The sequence below is a fragment of the Giraffa tippelskirchi genome, chromosome 11 (genome assembly GCF_054371585.1).
Source record: "Giraffa tippelskirchi isolate mGirTip1 chromosome 11, T2T-mGirTip1v1.2.pri, whole genome shotgun sequence".
Taxonomy (NCBI): Eukaryota; Metazoa; Chordata; class Mammalia; order Artiodactyla; family Giraffidae; genus Giraffa; species Giraffa tippelskirchi.
The window spans coordinates 11,264,298-11,283,612 of record NC_137285.1 but is presented as its reverse complement, the minus strand read 5'-3'; the positions used below and the strand labels follow the sequence as shown (position 1 = coordinate 11,283,612).

The 19,315-nt window shown below is 48.8% G+C and overlaps 1 protein-coding gene across 5 annotated transcripts in view; it reads left to right on the top strand.

The window, feature by feature from the left end:
• Positions 1–19,315, top strand: part of TPCN1 (two pore segment channel 1) — a 60,929-nt gene that overhangs the window by 25,651 nt on the left and 15,963 nt on the right. For all 5 annotated transcript variants that reach the window (XM_081546373.1, XM_081546375.1, XM_081546370.1 and 2 more), the window contains 12 exons: positions 2,189–2,316; positions 8,027–8,203; positions 8,629–8,742; positions 9,557–9,687; positions 11,118–11,206; positions 13,231–13,265; positions 13,810–13,868; positions 14,116–14,215; positions 16,368–16,484; positions 16,763–16,887; positions 17,644–17,692; positions 18,165–18,228. In XM_081546373.1, coding sequence (XP_081402499.1) covers positions 2,189–2,316; positions 8,027–8,203; positions 8,629–8,742; positions 9,557–9,687; positions 11,118–11,206; positions 13,231–13,265; positions 13,810–13,868; positions 14,116–14,215; positions 16,368–16,484; positions 16,763–16,887; positions 17,644–17,692; positions 18,165–18,228 — 1,188 coding nt within the window. The remainder of the gene's footprint in view (positions 1–2,188; positions 2,317–8,026; positions 8,204–8,628; positions 8,743–9,556; positions 9,688–11,117; positions 11,207–13,230; positions 13,266–13,809; positions 13,869–14,115; positions 14,216–16,367; positions 16,485–16,762; positions 16,888–17,643; positions 17,693–18,164; positions 18,229–19,315) is intronic.

Here is a 19,315-nt window from a genome sequence, read left to right as displayed (position 1 = left end):
ATTTAAATTAAGTTGTACAAAGGGCAACTAAGCATACAGAAAGATGCTCAACATTATTAGTCTCTGGGGAAATGCAAATTAAAAGTATTGGAATTAAAACAATGCAGTACCATCACAACATTTTAGGATAATTAAGACTACAAGCAGTGAGCGTATCAATTGGTGCTGAGGAAGTGGAAGACCCAGCTCATTTACTGCGAGTGGGAATGTAAAATGGTACAATCACTTTGGAAAACAGTTTGGCCGTTTCATAAGAAGTTAAATGGGTGATCTAGCTATTTCACCTCTTGGTATTTACCCCCAAGAAATGAACACCCACACCATACCAAGTCCTGTACATGAATGTTCATAACAGCTTCATTTGAAATAGCCAAACATTGGCAATGGTCCAAATGTCCATCCGTGGGACTTCCCTGGTGGCCCAGTGGCTAAGACTCCTCACTCCCAATGCAGGGGGCCCAGGTTCCATCCCTGGTTGGGGAACGTGATCCCACATGGCACAACTAAAAACACCAAGTGCCACAACTAAGACCCATTGCAGCCAAATAAATAAACAGTAAAAAAAAAAAAAAAAAATTAAAAAAATAAAAAGCTGAGACTTGTTTCTTGGTGCCATGGCATATATCAGTGGACATACTTGAGTGCTGTGACAAGCCCAACTCAAAGAGGCTTAGGTATAAAAGGATCTTTGTGGACTCAGATTTTGGAAATGCTCTGAGGTAGATTTCAGGCACAGCTCGATCCCGGGGTTGTAACTCAGGCAGGTCTTCCCCACTTGGTGGCAGAGGCAACTTCCAGCAGCAACAGGGAAAGAGCTCCGACTCCCTCCACACACACACACACCCCTTTCTAAACTAGTCCTGGAGAAGTTCCAGGTTCACCCTCATTGGCTAGACTTCGGTCAGCACCATTGGCTGAACCAATACCTGTCTGGGGTGGGACTGGGGGTGCGGGTGTTGAGGGGATCTCATTGCACAGGATCACCTGCCAGGGGTGGAGTTGGCCAGAGCCAAAGAATATGGGCACAAAGTAGGGCGTGGACACTCTTCAAAGGCAGACAGGACCGAGTTACCAGAAGGAAAAGGCATGGGTCTCGGCAGGGAAGAGCCACGGATAACCCTGCACCAGGCAACAAATCCAGTTATTTCTATTTTTCTGACAAGGTAGTTTATTAACATGCTTCCACAAGTCAAAAGTCATCAGAAAGATCACTCCCTCTGAGTGACTTCTACCCTGTTCTCTCTATCACTTGTAGGTAATCAATTTTCATCAAGTTCTAATTTATTCTTCCAATTTCTTTCATTAAGATAAGTAGATATCTCTGTGCTTTCTTGTTTTTTGTCTTATTTACACAAATGATAGCATTGAGTATGCACTTTTTTATACTTGCTTTTTTCACTTAACAAGAGAAAGAAAAACCTAATTGAGGTATGATTGATATACAACATTATATGTTTCAGGTGTATAATATAGCAATTCACAAATTTTTAAAGGTTATGCTCCATTTATAGTTATTATAAAATATTGCTTTGCTGCACAATATATCCTTGTAGTTTATTTATTTTATACATAGTAGTTTGTGCCTCTTAACCCCCTCCTCCTATTTTGCCCCTCCCCCTTCCCTCTCCCCATAGAAACCTCTAGTTTGATTCCATACATAAGTGATCTCGTAACAGTATTTGTCTTTCTCTCTGGTTTATTTCACTCAGCATAATACCCTCCAGGTCCACCCATGTAGGAAAAACATTTTTGCTAGACATACTATTCTTGCTGTCTTTAGTATTGGGTTGGCCAAAAAGGTCGTTTGGTTTTTGCCGAAATATGTTATCCGAACAACCTTTTTGGCCAACCTAATACATGGGATAGTGTGTTGACTTATGTGTGCTTAGTTGCTCCGTTGTGTCTGACTGGTTGCGACCCCATGGACTTTAGCCCGCCAGGCTCCTCTGACCATGGGGATTCTCCAGGCAAGAACACTGGAGTGGTTTGCCATGCCCTCCTTCAGAGGATCTTTCCAACCCAGGGATCGAACCCAAGCCACCAGGGAAGCCCAAGTGTATACAAGGGGGTGTTGACTTATATAATAGGACATGAGTGAGAGCATGTGAGTGACTGCCAGCCTTCTGTCTGGTGAATGGTGCCTTTTTAAACTCTCAAACCTGGGTTGTAAGTGAATCTCCTCTTGCAGATGGAGGCAAATATACCGTCCACGACTCCCAGGCCCCCAGTCTGAGCTTAGAGGGCGAGAACTCCCCCTCTAGCCCCACCGGACATGACTGGGAGATGAATTATCAAGAGGCAGCCATCTACCTCCAGGTGAGTATCTCCCGGGCAGCACCTGGCCTTCTTGCCACGTGTTGCTGGAGACGGGGAGCCAGGCTCTGTTGGACGCATGCCCAGAAATTCAGTTCTGGCTTTTACTGCTCCGTGTGTGAGCTTCTCATTTCATAAGATCAGGCTGGGAGAGCCAACCTGACTGTGCCTGTGGGCTTGTTCCCAGGACCCCAGTGTGTGGCCCTGCCTGCCCCCAGGTTCCCCTGGTCTGTCCATTTGACCTCCCCCTGCCCTGCTCCCTCTTCTGGAGAGGCCGGTTCTCGGCAGGGAATTCTTCTTTTATCTACTGAATCCAGCTGACTTAGTGTGAGGAGTCTGGAGGTGTCTATTTCCTCCTGAATCCAGCTGACTTAGTGTGAGGAGTCTGGAGATGTCTATTTCCTCCTGTTCATCCTGCTGCTGCTTTCACATTTGCTATTTCATGCTTGGTGTTTGTTTCTAAGCTAATTTTAAAGTCTTTATAATTCTGTCTGGTTAGTGTATCTGAATTAACTATCCAGATAAAGTTGGATCTTTTCTCTTTTTATATTTCCCTTATTGTATATCATGCATTTCCCTGTTATAAATTATAATATGAGGACAATCTGTGTCTTCAGCTATTTCTTTTTCTCTTTAATATCAAGGATTATTTTATTAGGAAACACTCCAAGAAAGAGAATCAGTGGGTTGAAGGAATCAACCTTTTTTAGGGCCCTTGCTATATAGTATGGAATACTCTCCAAAGGGAATATTGCCTGTTAACTGCTAATCTCACTGTCTAGGGCATTTTCACCTTAATCTTGTCATTTTTGTCATTATAAGATTTCAGCTTCTGCTGAAATTTCAGCATTGACTATAGTTTGAGTGAGGAAATGGGATTTTTCTTAGAGTTCATTTGAATGATCACTTTCCCCTAATCATTTTTTTCTTTGAAGCAGCTCTCCCTTGTAAGTATTTGCTTTGCTATTTTAAAAGAAGATTTAATGAAATTCAGATACTTATTTGATAGCTGTCCAGGTGTCTGTGTGTTTTTCACATTTTATGGCTGTACTCCTCAAGGAATGCTTTTTGATTCAGGTTAAGGCAGAAATGATTCAGGTTAAGTAGAAATGTTGTAGGGAGATTTTAGCAAGCTTGGGCATGCCTGTTGACATGGCAGGGTCACCCTATACGCTGTCACCCTCTCTAAGGTTGAATAGGTGCTAGATAAAAGGCCAGAATACGGAATTAGAATCGCTGCTTGGCAGTTCCTTCTTTCCTTAAGCAGGTGAGAACATTAGTAATAAAAATGGCTATCATGAAATAATAAATGCTAGAGAGGGTGTGGAGGAAAGGGAACTCTCCTACACTGTTGGTGGGAATGTAAATTGGTACAGACATTAAGGAAAACAGTATGGAAGTGTCTTAAAAAACTAAAAATAGAGCTACTATATGACCCAGCAATCCTACCCCTGGATGTATATTTGGGAAAAAAAAACCCTCTAATTCAAAAAGATACACGCGCCTCAGTGTTTATAGTGGCACTATTTACAATAGCCAAGGCATGGAAACAACCCAAGAACCCAAGTGCCCCTCAAGAGACAATTGATTTAAGATGTGGTATATAATACACACATACACATATATGAGCAGTGGAATATTACTCAGCCATAATAAAGAATGAAATGTTGCCATGTGCCATAGTGTGGATGGACCTAGAGAATATTATATTAAGTGAAGTAAGTCAGCTAGAGAAAGAGAAATATAACTTCTAAGTGGAATCTAAAAAATAATACAAATGAATCTATATACCAAAAAAAGACTAAGTTAAATATGTACTTGCTGATCTTTCTAACAATCTTACCAAGCAGTTTGGTCATCTCCCAATTCATACACCTGAGACTCCCAGGGGCTAGTAGTCCAAAGCCATCGAGCTAGTAAACTGCCAAGCTTAGATTTAAACCGTGTCCATCCAGCCTCCAAATGATGTTCATTCTTCTCTACATGGTTGCCACATTTCTGTACCTGACCCCATGTATCCACTCAAAAATGGGCCATGTCTTTGTGAGAAAAGAGGTTACAGAACAGAAGGTATCATATGGTGACTTTTAATATATAAGTTATATATAATTTTATATAATATGTGTCTATGTATGCACAGATACCCATTCACATCTGGAAAGTTATTTGTCAGAATATTAAAGGTGATTATTTTTGGCTGATGGAATTTTTACTACCTTATAACTTTGTGTATTACTTGAATTTTTTTTTTTTTACAAAAAAAATGCATCCGCTTGTAAAATTAAAACTAAAAGCAGAACTTGGATCCCCGTGGACAGTAGTTTCTGGCTGTAGAGGATGGTGTTAGCGGGAGTCTGATAGCTGTTTTCGCACTTGCCAATGGACTGCAGCACGGCCCCTGAGCCAGGCTCTTGGTGTGCTTGGGTAACTGGCCCCTCGCTGCTTTGAGGCTATCTGGTGCCTGCAGTTTCCTCTCTTCCTAAAATTTACCTGTTAACTCACTCACCCACAGGAGCTGTGTGCTTGGAGCTCCTGCTGCCTCCAAGACTGTCCTAGTTTTCTGTGTGGACTTCTGCCCCAGGGAGCAGAGATTAAAGGCCTGGAAGTCACGTACAACCAGCCTGCCTTCTTATTTTTCCTAATCATAAATTTCCTAGTTCGTGATCAGCAGCTAGGAAATAAGGCCAGTGTTCTCCTTAGTGCATGCATGCTCAGTCGTGTCTGACTCTTTGCGACCCCATGGACTGTAGCCCACCAGGCTCCTCTGTCTTTGGGATTTTTCAGGCAAGAAAACCCACTGGAGTGGGTTGCCATTTCCTCCTCCAGGGAATCTTCCCAACCCAGGGATCGAACCCACGTTTTTTTGCATCTCCGACATTGGCAGGTGGATTCTTTACCACTGCACTACCTGGGAAGCCTTAGCATCTGGGTCAGGACAGAGACTCAGATCCTATTTCACTCCATCCTTGCTGGGGGAGGCCTCATCTTCCATCTGCCCTGGGGTAATTCCAAGTCTCCGAGGTCAGATCTGAGAGCTCTATGTCAGTGGTTTCCTCGCCCCAGACCTTCATCCTTGGCTACTTATTGGAAGAAATTACCCGAGAATTGCATTTTCTAGAAATCCAAGCCAGAAGCTTCCCAGGCAACCATGTGTGACCCTTGTGGCCAGGGCAGTGGTGTTGAAAACCACAGCCCGGCACAGATCACAGGATGGGGAGCAAGGCTTGCCCAGCTTGCCCTCCGTGTGACTTCCAGGATGTTTGTTCCCTGCCCTGTTGAGTCTGTGGTTTGCCTTTTTTTTTTTTTTTTTGATCATGAGGATAGTGATGTATCTGGCTTCAGGGAAGTGACTCGCTTGAAGTTCCGCTGCAAACCACAGCCAAGGTCAGAGCTCCCAACCACCTCCCAGCTACTGGACAGTCCTCGGGCTGGGCAGGCGTTTGGAGAATGATCTCTTGCAGAAATGCTTCATCTTATCAAACATCTATTAAACACCCACTGTGTGCACCAGGCACTGTGCCAGCTGAGGTCTTGACTATATCTCTTGCTCTCCCAGTTCTCTGTAACAAGCTTGGGGAGCTGAAGCCACCTCCAGCACAGGAGCCTGCTGGCCAAATCTCCTTCCATGGCACCATGTGCCACCTCTGGGTCCAGAGACACTTCTTCCTGTTAGCCTGGCTTTGCAACTTCTGCAGGAATCACCAGGCATGCATGTGTTAGTTTCACTTTTGCTGGAATAAGGGTTTATGAGGATGGTTGCATGTGGCCTCATCCCAGAAGAGCCAAATATTGGAATAGTTGAAGGTCTGCCTGCATTCCAGAACACCCGGAATGCTTTTGGAAAGGCTCTGGGTATCCCTTCTGGGGTTCTGACCCTTTTCTTCTCTAGAGATTGGAGCCAAGGGCAAGAGCCTCTATTCTGAGTGTTTGTGCTGAGTGTGAATGAGACAGGTTCTCCTGATTCAGCAGCATTGGTGTTTGGGACCGGATAATTCTTTGTTGTGAGGGGCTGCCCTGTGCATTTTAGCAGGTTTAGCAGCATCCCTGGAACTAACCCTCTGGATGCCGGCAACTACACGTGTCTCCAGCCCTGGGGTGGAGTCAGGGGAGGGCAGGTGGTCAACACTGCCTCCAGTTGAGAAGCACTGAAGCAAGGCGATGCGTGGAAAGTAAATGCAGTCTATGTGTAGGCTGCTGGATGGGGTACCGAGGTGATGAAGTTGATGAGGTGGGCCTCTCTTACTTATACCTGTGCCCACCAACCCCAGAGAGGCAGTGAAGATCCCCTATCTCCCCCAGAAGGCTGATCCTAACAGGGAGGGTCATCGACTTGTATTCTCAAGTGGACCGTTCCCCAGGCTCCTTCATTTGTTTTTTGCATCGTCAGCAGGAGGCCAAGAATAGGTAGACCAGGGCTGCTGGAATCAGGCTGCCTGGCTCTATGAGCTTGGGTGCTACTGAAGTTCCCTGTCATTGCTATCAAATGAGAAGAAATAGAAGCACTTGCCTGGAAGGCAAATTGTCAGGACTAAAAGGAGTGTCAGGGCTCAGTGGAGGGCACTCAGTGGGGGTCAGCCGCTGTCTCATTACTGTTGAGGTGAAAGCATCAAGGGGTGAGGAAATTAGGTGGAAATAGAGTCAGTTAAGAAGTGGGGGGACTTTGCTCTTGGTCCAGTAGTTAAGAAGACTTTGCCTTACAATGTAGGGGGTGCAGATTCCACCCCTAGCTGGCGAGCCAAGATCCCATATGCCTCATGGTCAAAAAGCAAAAAAAAAAAAAAACAAAAACAAAAACCCACATAATACAGAAGCAATATTGTAACAAATTCAACAAAAACTTTAAAAATGGTCCCACTTACAAAAACTCATAAAAAAATTAAGTGGGATGGGGAAAGCTGAGTAAAGCGGGATTCTGACAAAAGGACCCTCCAGCTTTCCTCTTAATGTTACTAGCTTAAAGTAAATAATAACAGGTCACCTCTTCAGGGAGCTTTCCGTGTGCCAGACGCTGCCCTAAGAGCCCTGGGAGTAAGTACGATCGTTAACCCATGGATGGTTGTAAAGGTGAAAGAACAGTTTCCATGTTACCCAGGGAGAAGAGGGGCGGAGCCAGGACACAGCCGTGGCTAGTTTACCCCAGACCCCGAGCACTTAACATCCCACACCTGAGAGTGAGACTTTGGTCTCAGAAGGGACCAGATGCGTCCGCTTCTCTTTGATCTCTTGGGCGTTTTATACTTTTATTCCTCCGAGTAGTTTTGGAAAGAAGCAAGTCTTTGGAGCCCCATCAGCGGCAAGGGCGAGACCTGACCGGTGTGCTAAGCTGTGAAAGTGAAAGTGAAGTCACTCAGTCGTGTCCGACTCTTTGCGACCCCATAGACTGTAGTCTACCAGGCTCCTCCATCCATGGGATTTTCCAGGCAAGAGTACTGGAGTGGGTTGCCATTTCCTTCTCTAGGGGATCTTCCCGACCCAGGGATCGAACCGGGATCTCCCGCATTGTAGGCAGATGCTTTACCCTCTAAGTCACCAGGGAAGCTAAACTGTGAAGATAGACTCAATTTTCCGTCCTCTCTGGCCTGAAGCTCCACCCACCTGCCAAGGGCCCGCCCTATTCCCCGCCTACCGCGCATCCCACATCCCCTGCCGCTTTTGCATCCCAGGCGCCCTGCTTCGCGCAGCGCACGCACCACCTCGACTCTCGCTCTTTCAGGAAGGCGAGAATAACGACAAGTTCTTCACCCACCCCAAGAACGCCAAAGCGCTGGCGGCCTACCTCTTCGCACACAACCACCTCTTCTACCTGATGGAGCTGTCCGCGGCCTTGCTCCTGCTGCTGCTCTCCCTGTGCGAGGCTCCCGCCGTCCCCGCTCTCCGGCTGGGCATTTACGTGAGTGTCCGGGTGGCCGCGAGCCGAGGCTCTCTGAGGGTGTCGGGGGTGGGGGGGTGTGGGGGGTGGGCAGAGTAACTCAAGCCTGAAAGGGAACATTCTGGGAGGGGAGACACCCCACGGATTTCAAACGGGGAGGCCCCGGGAGTAACTGGCTCACCAGTCTTCCTGGGGTCCCCGCCCAAGGGAATGCACCACCGCCAGTCTCCCTGGGATTCTGCTCCCTTGTAACTTCCGAGGAGCCGCGGGGGACGCCCTTGACTGCCTCACTTAGGACCCGTGGCCACGCTTTGGCTCCAGGTGAACAGCATACCTGATTAGCAGTCCCGCCCACTGTCTCCAAAGAAAAGCCAGCAGGTGTGCTCACTGCTCAGGCCTGGGAGTGGCTGATGACACTGTGTTTCCTTCACACCCTTTGGCTGCAGGTCCATGCAACCCTGGAGCTGTTCGCCCTGGTGGTGGTCGTGTTTGAACTCTGCATGAAGTTGCGGTGGCTGGGCCTTCACACCTTCATCCGGCACAAAAGGACCATGGTCAAGGTGATGTGTCCATCTCTCTCCAGCATTTCCTTGTCAACTTCAAGCCTGTATCGTCAGTTCAACTGCAAATCCCCCATGGGCCTAGTCATGTGCTGCGAAGTGTAACTCTGGGTCCCGGACCTTACCATGCTTCCAGCTTTGCTCTGGGTGTCACAGTGGTGCTAACGGTAGCTAACATGATCCAGTATTTAGTTCAGGCCAAGCACCAGCATGGTGACCTTTGTGGGAAATATGTTACTATTCCTAGTTTACCTCCAGCCAGTTGCAAAAGAATGGGATCTGAATCCTAGAGAGCTGGGATTCCAAACTAGCCTGGCGTGGCCTCCACACCCATGCCAGTCTGTGCCTATTTGTCCGCTTTCTCTGTAGCAGAGAGAGGCATAAGTTGGGATGTCAGAGTGGTATTTAGCAGTGTCAGAAGCACACACACTTGACGGGGAGGATGTGCCCAAGGAATTGGAGACCAGGACATGCCGAAAACCCCAGGGGCCCTCAGGGAGTAGCTAGAACCAGGGGGTGGGTGGCTGCAGCCTGCGGAGTGGTGGTTTTGTTCAGCGGGTACCCTCTGATGAGCTGCTGGGAGCATCAATTGCCCTGGAGCTTGTTCTCCTGGGCCAGCAGCTGGTGGACTTCTCTCTGGGGCCTGCCTGAAGTTGGGGGAGGTGAGAGAGGGCGAGGGAAGGGCTTCTCCGGACTCCCCTCGGGGATGGGGAGGGCTGGGGGAGGGCCAGTATCTAGCCGGCCCTCTGTCTGGGGTGTACAGGAGGGGCTGGGGCGCAGGGGCTGACAGTGTGCCGTGCCCGGCCTCCCCCAGACCTCCGTGCTGGTGGTGCAGTTCGTGGAGGCCATCGTGGTGTTGGTACGGCAGACGTCGCACGTGCGGGTGACCCGGGCGCTGCGCTGCATCTTCCTGGTGGACTGTCGGTACTGCGGCGGGGTCCGGCGGTAAGGCCTGGGGAGGAGCTTCTCACTCAGGCGCTCTCACAGCCCGGCCCGGCCCGGCCCGGCCCCGTCCCCTGGGCCTGTGGTGGAGCAGGAGCCAGTGAGTCACCTAGCGATAAGGTCCCTCCTGCACTTGGCTAAGTCACAGTCCTGATCACTTCCCTCTGCCACTCGACCCCCACAGAGAGGAGGGTGGTCCTCCCGCTGCAGTTCAGGTCTCCGGACTCTGGGTCCAGGGCGCTCTCCCATCATTATCTGTGCTTCTCTGGGGCTCCCGGCACAGTATCTGCACAAACACAGCCTGCAGCAGGAACTCAGCGAAGTCCACGCAACTCAGCAGGCGGGCCTGACACCTCCCCTGGGACTGAACTCAAAATAGGCCATTGATCTAAGTTCAAGCTGAGGTTTTGTTTTTTTTTAAAGATTGTATTTATTTATTTATTTATTTATTTTTGTCGGTGCTGGGTCTTCATTGCTGCACAGGCTTTTCTGTAGATGCAGTGCGAGGGCTTCTCATTGCGGTGGCTTCTCTTGTTGCAGAGCATGGGCTCTAGGCACTCAGGCTTCAGTAGTTGTGGCTTTCCAGCTCTAGAGCACAGGCTCAATAGTTGTGGTGCACAGGCTTAGTTGCTCTGAGGCATGGAGGATCTTCCCAGACTAGGGATCAAACCCATGTCCCCTGCATTGGCAAGTGGATTCTTCACCACTGAGCCACAAGAAAGCCCCGGACTGAGTTTTGAGAGTCCATCTAGAAAATGTCTTGGCTGGGGTCCTGTGAATGAGAGCAGGCTAGCCGTTCACTCTTGGCGAAGTTTCTCAGTCATGTCCGACTCTTTGAGATCCCATGGACTACAGCCTACCAGGCTCCTCCGTCCATGGAATTTTCCAGGCAAGAGTGGGTTGCCTAGAGTGGGTTGCCATTTCCTTCTCCAGGGGATCTTCCGGACCCAGGGATCAAACCCGGGTCTCCTGCCTTGCAGGCAGACGTTTTACCATCTGAGCCCACCAGGGAAGCCCATGGGGTCACTCTTGATTCCCTGTCCACAAAACCGGAGACACATGTCCTCAGACTGAGTGGCCCTGAAATGTGTTCCCGCATCCCGTGCAGACTGACCTTGGCACTGAGGCCATGCATGCACCCGGCCTTGGCCTGCCTGCTCCATCCCTTGCAGGCACTTGCCTGCTTGGGCTCAGTAAGCTCCACGCCTGCCCTGGTTCTTTCCCTGTCACCCCCTGAGTGGAAGTCCTAGGAGATCACTGGGCGTGATGTCACAAGCCAGGGTGCGATGGGATTTAGTGTTCCAGGAGTCGGGAGCACCAGGCCCCCATGTCAACAAGGGAGTCCCTCACTGAGGAGTCCCAGACCGTACCCCCTGGGCCCCAGCCCGCTGCCCACCGCCCCTCACCCTTCCTGGCCCTATCTGTCTCCCCAGCAACCTGCGTCAGATGTTTCAGTCCCTGCCACCCTTCATGGACATCCTCCTGCTTCTCCTCTTCTTCATGATCATTTTCGCCATCCTCGGTGAGTTTTTTCCTGAGCCTCAGTACGCAAGCACTTGAGAAAAAGGGCACTTTGATGGTTTTAGAAATTCAGGAATGTTTTCAGAACAATAGAAACACTTGTGGACTCCAGCTTAGGAAATGCGGTATTGGAGGGGGGAAGTAGAAGTCACCTTTGTAACCTTTCTTGATCTCAGTTCCCCTTTGCTCCCAGGGGGTGCCCCCAGCCTTTATTCACGCTGATGCTTGGAGATGTAGGCCATTCATTTTCACTGCAGTGTCGTGATCCATTATGTGAATATACCCACGTTTATTTATCACTTCCTCCGTTGGTGGGCATTTTCCTCTATCTCAGATCACGTTGCTGTGAACATTCTCCTGCCTTTCCCAGCATGCACACAGGGGAGTTTCTCTACAGCATATGCCTGAGACCTTAGGGTCAACATAGTTCAGCTTCACTAGGTGTTAAAGCAAGGTCACGCCCTTTCTAATGCTGAGGAGGCCTTGCCTCTTCAGGTAAGATCAAGTTTTGATGTGACTCCCACATTCAGACATGGGCTTTAGACAGTGGCCGTCTCAGAACATGGCAGGGAAGCCCGAGGTCCCTTCCCTGGTGCTCAGATGACAGAGACGGTGGAACCAGGGGGCCCTGACTCTAAGGCCCCCGCCAGTGCTGAAACCCCTGGGCCCTCGTGACCACTCTGTCCCCCGAGCCATTGACTCTCACCTACCCCACCCCTCTCTGGATAGAATTTCCTTGGTGTTCTGAGGGGCTGACTTCCCCTAGGGGCAGAGTTTCAGGATTTCAAGGACTCAGGGGAATAGCCCATTCCAAGAGGGAGGAAATTAATGGTGCCCCCACCTTCGACCCTCAGCTGCAGGAGAACAGTGGGGTCCCTTTGAAGTTGTTACTTGGCTGTCATGTTCTCAAAACCAAAGATTGCAAACCAGCAGTCTGGGTTCCCAATCCAGCCTACAGATGAGTTTTGTTTGGTCTGAAAGTGTTGAGCCAGCATTTTATGTTATGTTATTTTTTTAAGATTTTTTTGATGTGGACCATTTTTTAAAGGCTTTATTGAATTTGTTACAACATTGCTTCGGTTTACATTTTTTGGTGTTTTGGGCACGAGATATGTGGGATCTTAGCTTCCTGACGGGATTGAACCTGCACCTCTTCCACTGGCAGGTGAAGTCTTTAAAAAAAAAAGTTAATTTTAATTTAATATTTATTTTTTTAAATATTTATCTATTTGGCTGTGCCAAGTCTTAGTTGCAGCATGTGGGATCTAGTTCCCTGACTAGGGATCCAACCTGGCCCCATGCATTGGGAGCTCAGAATCTTAGCCACTGGACCACCAGGGAAGTCCCTTGAGCTAGCATTTTTAAAACTAGATTTTTTAACATGAAAATACAGATTTCCAGCCTTAAAATTTTAAATTTTAAACTTCATTTTTTTTTTTTAATTGACATGTAATTGACATAACACTGTATTAGTTTTAGGTGTACAGCATAATGATATGTACTTACTGCAGAATGATCCTTATAATAAGGTTAACTAACATCATCTTTATATATAGTTTTTTTTCCTTCTAATGAGAACTTTTAAGATCTACTCTCCTAGCAAATTTCAACACACAATACAGAATCATTAACTAGAGTCACTGTGTTGTACATCCAGCCTTTGTTTTTCTTTGGCTGTGTTGTACAGCATGTGGGGTCTTAGTTCCCTGACCAGGGATCAAACCCCAGCCCCTTGCACAGGGGCAAGGAAGCACAGAGTCCTAACCGCTGGACCACCAGGAAGGTCCCCAACTAGCCTTTTTTAATAATAGCTTCGATGGTACTTGGATCACATGCCCGAATGGCAGCAGTTACCTGGTGCCTTCAGACAGAGCATGCATTGTGCTCTGCCGTGGTCCCCACCACTCCCTATGCTTTCCCTCTGCCCACTGCGCTCATTTACATTTATTAATATTTGTCCAGGCTTTTTAACATCTGGGTTTGAGACTTCTGCTCTAACCTATGTTTCCCACCACCTTCTTCTAGGTTTCTACTTATTCTCCCCTAATCCTTCAGACCCTGTAAGTAATCAACACATTTGTCTGTGTCTTTCTGTATGTGGGGCCTTTTCACTTGAGGCCAGGTGGCTGGACTGACCCCTGTTGGCCGTATTAGGAAGGGATGCCGGCATCTGCTTGGTTTCTCATCATCGCTTATGGCACCTGAACGTTCATTTCCTTCTTCGAGCACCAAGGGGATCCCCTGTCCCATCCTTGAGAGGGCTGTTTCCAGGATCAGATCTGGAACACTGAAACATTTGGTGGAGGAGAGCCCAGCTCATTGTGCAAAACATGTGATTCTCTGGGAGACAAGTCCCAAGGCCAGGTGTCTGCTTCTGCCAGAAGCATTGAGCTCAGGAAGGAGGAGGCCTTGGACTCCCGAGTTTGCTTGTTCTTCTGCCATCCTTCAGGGATCCTGCAGGAGGAGGAAGGAGTGGGTGGGTGGGGTGGGGGAGGACAGGGCTCTGGAGATGACCCACTGCACACAGCCTGTTCCCGGTGGTGTGTGCCCTCGCACATGGGTGACCTGGCACCCACGTGTCCTCTGGCCCTCCTGTCCCCACAGTACTTCAGCACCCTGGAGAATAGCATCGTCAGTCTGTTTGTCCTTCTGACCACCGCCAAGTAAGTTTGGGCTCTGCTTTGACTTCTGCCTGCCCTCTGGTAGTGCCCAGGGTCGTCTCCTCTTTTCAGCCAATGGTATTCCACGTCTTGGCTCCGACAGGTGCTCAGGGCCACCATGAGGGATGGGAGTGGCCTGGTGAGCTGAGAGTAGGGGAGGGGCGGGGGGGGAAGGAAGAAAGAGGGATGTCCTCAGAGAAAGCAGAGACTGGCAGACATGGGCGTTGCAGGTAACACTCTGCAAATACAGCTTCCCAGATGTGATGATGCCCTCCTACTCCCGGAACCCCTGGTCCTGCGTCTTCTTCATCGTGTACCTCTCCATCGAGCTGTACTTTATCATGAACCTGGTGAGTGGCCTTGGCTTGTATTCTGTGGACCAGCCCCAGCCCACGCCATGCTGGGCATTGTGGGGATAAAGTAGGGGTGGCCATCTGCCTCCCAGGGTGGAGCATAGGGGAAGGAAGTCCTAGACCCTAGTCAGGTGTGCTGTGACTAGGACTTGAGTGCAGCTGGTTACCAGGAGTAACTAGCCTCTCTGGGTTAGTGCTGCTGCTGCTGACAATGCTAGAACTCGTCATTCGTTCATTCATTTGTTTGACTGCACTGGGTGGGTCTTCATTTCAGCGTGTGGGATCTTGAGTTGTGGCATGCGGGATCTAGTTTCCTGACCAGGGATCATACCCAGGCCCCCTGCGTTAGGAGCACAGAGTCTTAACCACCGGACCACCAAGGAAGTCCCAGAGCTAGAGTTTAAACCAAAACTACCCTGGAACCTTTGCCTTCTCAGGGCAAGCATATAATAACTGGAAAAGCTGGCACTTATGAAGCCTTAGTCAGGCACTATGCCAAATGATTTGTGGATAGGGGTTAAATAATTTAACACTCAAACCCTAGATGCCTTATTACGATTCTCAATTTACAGTTGAGGAAACTGAGGATCAGACGGACAGGGTGAGTTGCCCTCGCCTGCAGCTCAGGTGAGCTGGTCTGATTCCAGAGCCCTGCTGCTAACCACCTCATCCCACTGCACCCACATGCCAGGAATGTCCTGTGTATTTCTACCCCATTTATTATGAACCTCTGGGAAACCCCAAACAGAACACGCTCCTTTAAGGAGAATGTGCAGTCCCCATGCACACTGGGAACTTTGGAGGTGTTTTTGGAGGCTCGACTGGCCACCAAGAGTGTTCCTGCCATCAGCAGATCGCCTCCTCCCAGACCAGACCATCAGGCTAGTGCTGAGACCACATGAATGCCAGAATTATAAGGAAGAGGACTTACCAAGTCTTGCATTTATTTTTATACTTCTGATGAGCATCCTCACACCAGTCACCACAGTCAGGCCCAGTATAGAAATGGAAAACACTTTCTCTGGGGGTGGACTTGTGAAATCGCCTTAAAATGTGATGTCTTAAACAGGAAAATATTTTCTTTTTTTAATTTCTCAAAACCCAAAATAGGTATGTTGGATATCTATTTGTATATCTTCGAGTTCTTTTGTACTGTTGTTAGTTTAGAATCCTAAAAATAGTGTTATGTGTAATTATTTGTTTTAACAGGTATTTAGAACTGTGAAAATACAGGGCATGAGTCAGCCTTTGGGGCCCAAACATGGCGCACCACCTGTTTTTGTCAATAAAGTTTTATTGGCACATTGCCATGCCCATTCATTTGCATATAGCCTATGACTGCTTTCATGCTACAGCTGCAGGGTTGAGTGATTTCTACAGAGACCATCTTGCCTACAGAACCTAACATATTTGCTCTCTGGCCCTTTACAGAAAATGTTTGCTGACTCCCTTGATCTAAAGGGAAATGTGGCAGGCCAGTTTGAAGGGATGGAAAGGCAAAGAGAGTTCCTCTCAAAATATTTTTGAAAGAAAGTGTTCTCAAAAAGGCTTCTTTCAAATTCTGTTCCTGCCCTCCCATTGCCCTCTGATAACGCAGGCTTTGTCCACATGCTGACTTTGAAACTGGGCAATTCCAGAACCTTGTGCCCTTAGGAGCAGGCCACCTCTTGCCCCTCATTTCTGGGGCCACACAGACTCAGCAGGAGAAGGAACACGGGTTCAGGGGAGGAAGGGACAGCGATGTCCTTCCCTGCTCGGGCTGGGAGGGCACAGGACAGACACACAGCCTGCCCGGCCATCACACAGAGCTGAATGGGGCAAAAGCCCCAGCGTGTTCCCCTCGCGGCTTCTCTCCCCTTACAAAACTGCCCAGCCAGGGATGAGCTACAGGCAGAGAAGAAAAACCGGGGGAAAATGTAATAGTGTTTTCACGAATCTGTAGAGGGGAAATTTACAAGCGGCAATGAATGACCTTCCTCTCATAAGACTTGGAGATGAACTTCCTACACCACCTGGACATGGGAGAGGCTCTTCTCAACCCCTCTTTCTGGGGTGGCTGGAAGAGCACCCTCTGGAGCCTGGGGAACCGTTGCCTAGCTCCCTGAGACCCAGCCGGCATGGGTACCAGGTCTCCGCTCTTCTCTCTCAGCTCCTGGCCGTGGTATTTGACACCTTCAATGACATCGAGAAACACAAGTTCAAGTCTTTGCTACTACACAAGCGAACCGCCATCCAGCATGCCTACTGCCTGCTCGTCAGCCAGCGGGTAGGGGGGGCTGGGGGCTGAGCCAGGGAGGGGGGTTGGTCCCTGTTCTGCTGCCCTTCCTCCCTCACCTCCCCACCCCACCCCCCAACATCTCCTAAGCATGGAAGGGCCAGCAGCTTCAGAACCCAGGGGTCCTGCCCTTGGGAGAACAAGAGAGAGCAGGTCGCCCTGGGATCCCACGTGATGCGGGACATCGGGCATGGCTCCCCCCGAGGGAAGGGGCAGCTGGGCTCAGTGCTTTCCCGTGTTCCACGTGGCCGTCTTCCCTCTCCCCCCAGAGGCCCGCCGGCATCTCCTATAAGCAGTTTGAAGGCCTGATGCGCTTCTACAAGCCCCGGATGAGCGCGGGGGAGCGCTATCTCACATTCAAAGCCCTGAATCAGAGCAACACGCCTCTGCTCAGGTGAGAGGGATCCCAAGTGGGTGCAATATAGCCGAACGAGGCATTGACAAGAGGCCCTGGGGCAGCTGGGCAGGCAAAGAGGCTCTTAGAGACTTGGTTTTCTTTGCAGAGCTTTTAACGTACATAGACCCTATTGTTCAGGATTCTTTTTATAAATGACAAAGTCCAACCCACGTCCGATTTAAATTCACAAGAAAGGAATGTATTGGCTCGTGGAATGGACTGGCCCAGCTGCTCACCTCAATCCATGAGCTAGCTGGGGTGGTTGCATGTGAACGGATCCACAGAGCAACGTGAACAACCCACACAAACACACAGCCCTGGCATAGCCTCAGAGAACGGGCCGCGAGCTCTCCATGGTCAGTCTTGGTCTTCTGACTGCTGATGACCAAAACCCTTTTCTTTTCGACTTGAGAAGCAGCAGGCCTGCTGTAGAGATGAGGGCGAGAGAGCTCAGTCTGGGCTGACCTCTTGGCCCTCGTTGTTCTAGTTAGTCCTGGATCTCTGGGGGACCCAAGCCAGTGGTAGTCAGTGTAGACTGAGTGGATGAAGTATCAATAGTCTGGGGGAAGGAGGAGATGAAAAGCCAGCAGCTACCCGTCCCCTGGGCCCCAACAGGCTGGGACTCCCAGATGTCACCCCCTCCACCTCTCGAAGGTGACCATAGGCAGGCAGGTGTGAGAACCACTGAAGCTCTGTGGGAACATGCCCTGATTTTTTTTTTTTTCTTTTGCCCTTTCTTGTTGCTTATGACAGCCTGAAGGACTTTCATGATATTTATGAAGTTGCTGCCTTGAAGTGGAAGGTGGGTGCTCTCTGGGGAGGGACCAGGCCGACGGTTCCATGGGAGGGGGGTGAGGCCGGTCCAGCTCCCCGCTGGGCGCCGTGCATTGTAGAGAGAACAGGTGGCCCCCAGCCCGCACCTGCCGTGTGCCATCCTGGTTAAGAGCCCTGAGTCTCAGACCCCATTAGTCACCATGTGACATCCGGCAGGTTATGGAACCTTTCCAAGGCTTGTCTCACCTGGGAAATGGGGTCATGAGAGTCCTACCCTACTGTGTTATTTTCAGGATCATGTGAAAATAATGCCAGTGCACAGCACACTGAAAAGGTCAGCAGATCTCAGCTGGCTTGGTGGTTCTGTAGACACCAAGTATTTTCATGGTTTCCTGAGTTAGTCAGAGAGCAGGAAGGGAAAGCAGCACCCTGGCCCCCAGGGCTGGGTTCCTGTCCCTGGTCCTAACTTCCTCTCTCCCACGGCCCTGTTCCTCACTCAGGCAAAGAGAAATAGAGAGCACTGGTTTGATGAGCTTCCCAGGACAGCATTCCTCATCTTCAAGGGTAAGGCTGACCTGAACATGGCGTCCTGACAGCTGGGGACGAATGGAGGTTTCCAGAGGCCACCGATGAGCATTTAAAGAACATGACTAGAGTGTGTGTGTATGCACGTGCATATGAACTGTCTGTGTGTGTAAAAGAAAGTGTGATGACCCCAGCAGAGAATTAGTATTGGACTAGGGAGGGAAATCCGTAACATAAAAACCAAACAAAAAATAATAGTGCATTATTTTTTGAACTATTATTGATTAATTCAATCAACATTGAACTATATCATTCAATGATTATTCATTGAATAACCATTGAATAATGAATAGTAATTCATTGAAGAAAATGGATACAAAGTTAGATAATTAGAAGAAAAGAAAAGTCTCCCACACAGAAATAATCAGTATTAATTTTCTGATGTGTTTTCTTTTGTTACGGGTTATTTTCTGTGCCTTTTAAAAAACAGTAGAGGGAATTACATTGTACATTCTGTTGTGAAACATACCTTTTTACCTAATAATAGAGTTTTTACCTTCCTCCTGTATCAGGATACATAGTTAGTGTATCTGATCTCATAGTGACACTTGTATCATATAAAATTAAAAATTTTAACATCTGAGTCCACCACTAAGTATTATTTACCTAGTAGTTTTCCCTGAGTTTCATGCCAGTTTTGAAGTTCCACACAGGATATGCTTAGCTCACAGGGGTTACAGTTCAACTGTTTTGAACAAGAGTTAAAATGGCCAGATTCCCCTGGCGGTCCAGTGGTTAAGATGCTGTGCTTCCAATGCAGGGGGCACAGGTTCTGTCCCTGGTTGGGGAAGTTCCCCATGCTGCTCAATGTGGCAAAAAAAAAAAGAGTTAAAATGGTATATCCTATTTTGGGATTTCTCCCAAGATAGGATAGAACTTTGAGCACAGCTATTACTATTCCATGTTCTTTAGTGAGTTTTCCATTCCACTGGGAAGATAGTTATTCAAGTAGATGAGTAAACAGTGCCGGGTCTAGGCCAGGAGCAAACTTGAAGTTTCAGGGGCGGCCAGCAAAACCTTCTTCTGCTCTGTCACGGCTCCAGGTTGCCCAGGCTCTTCCCAGAGT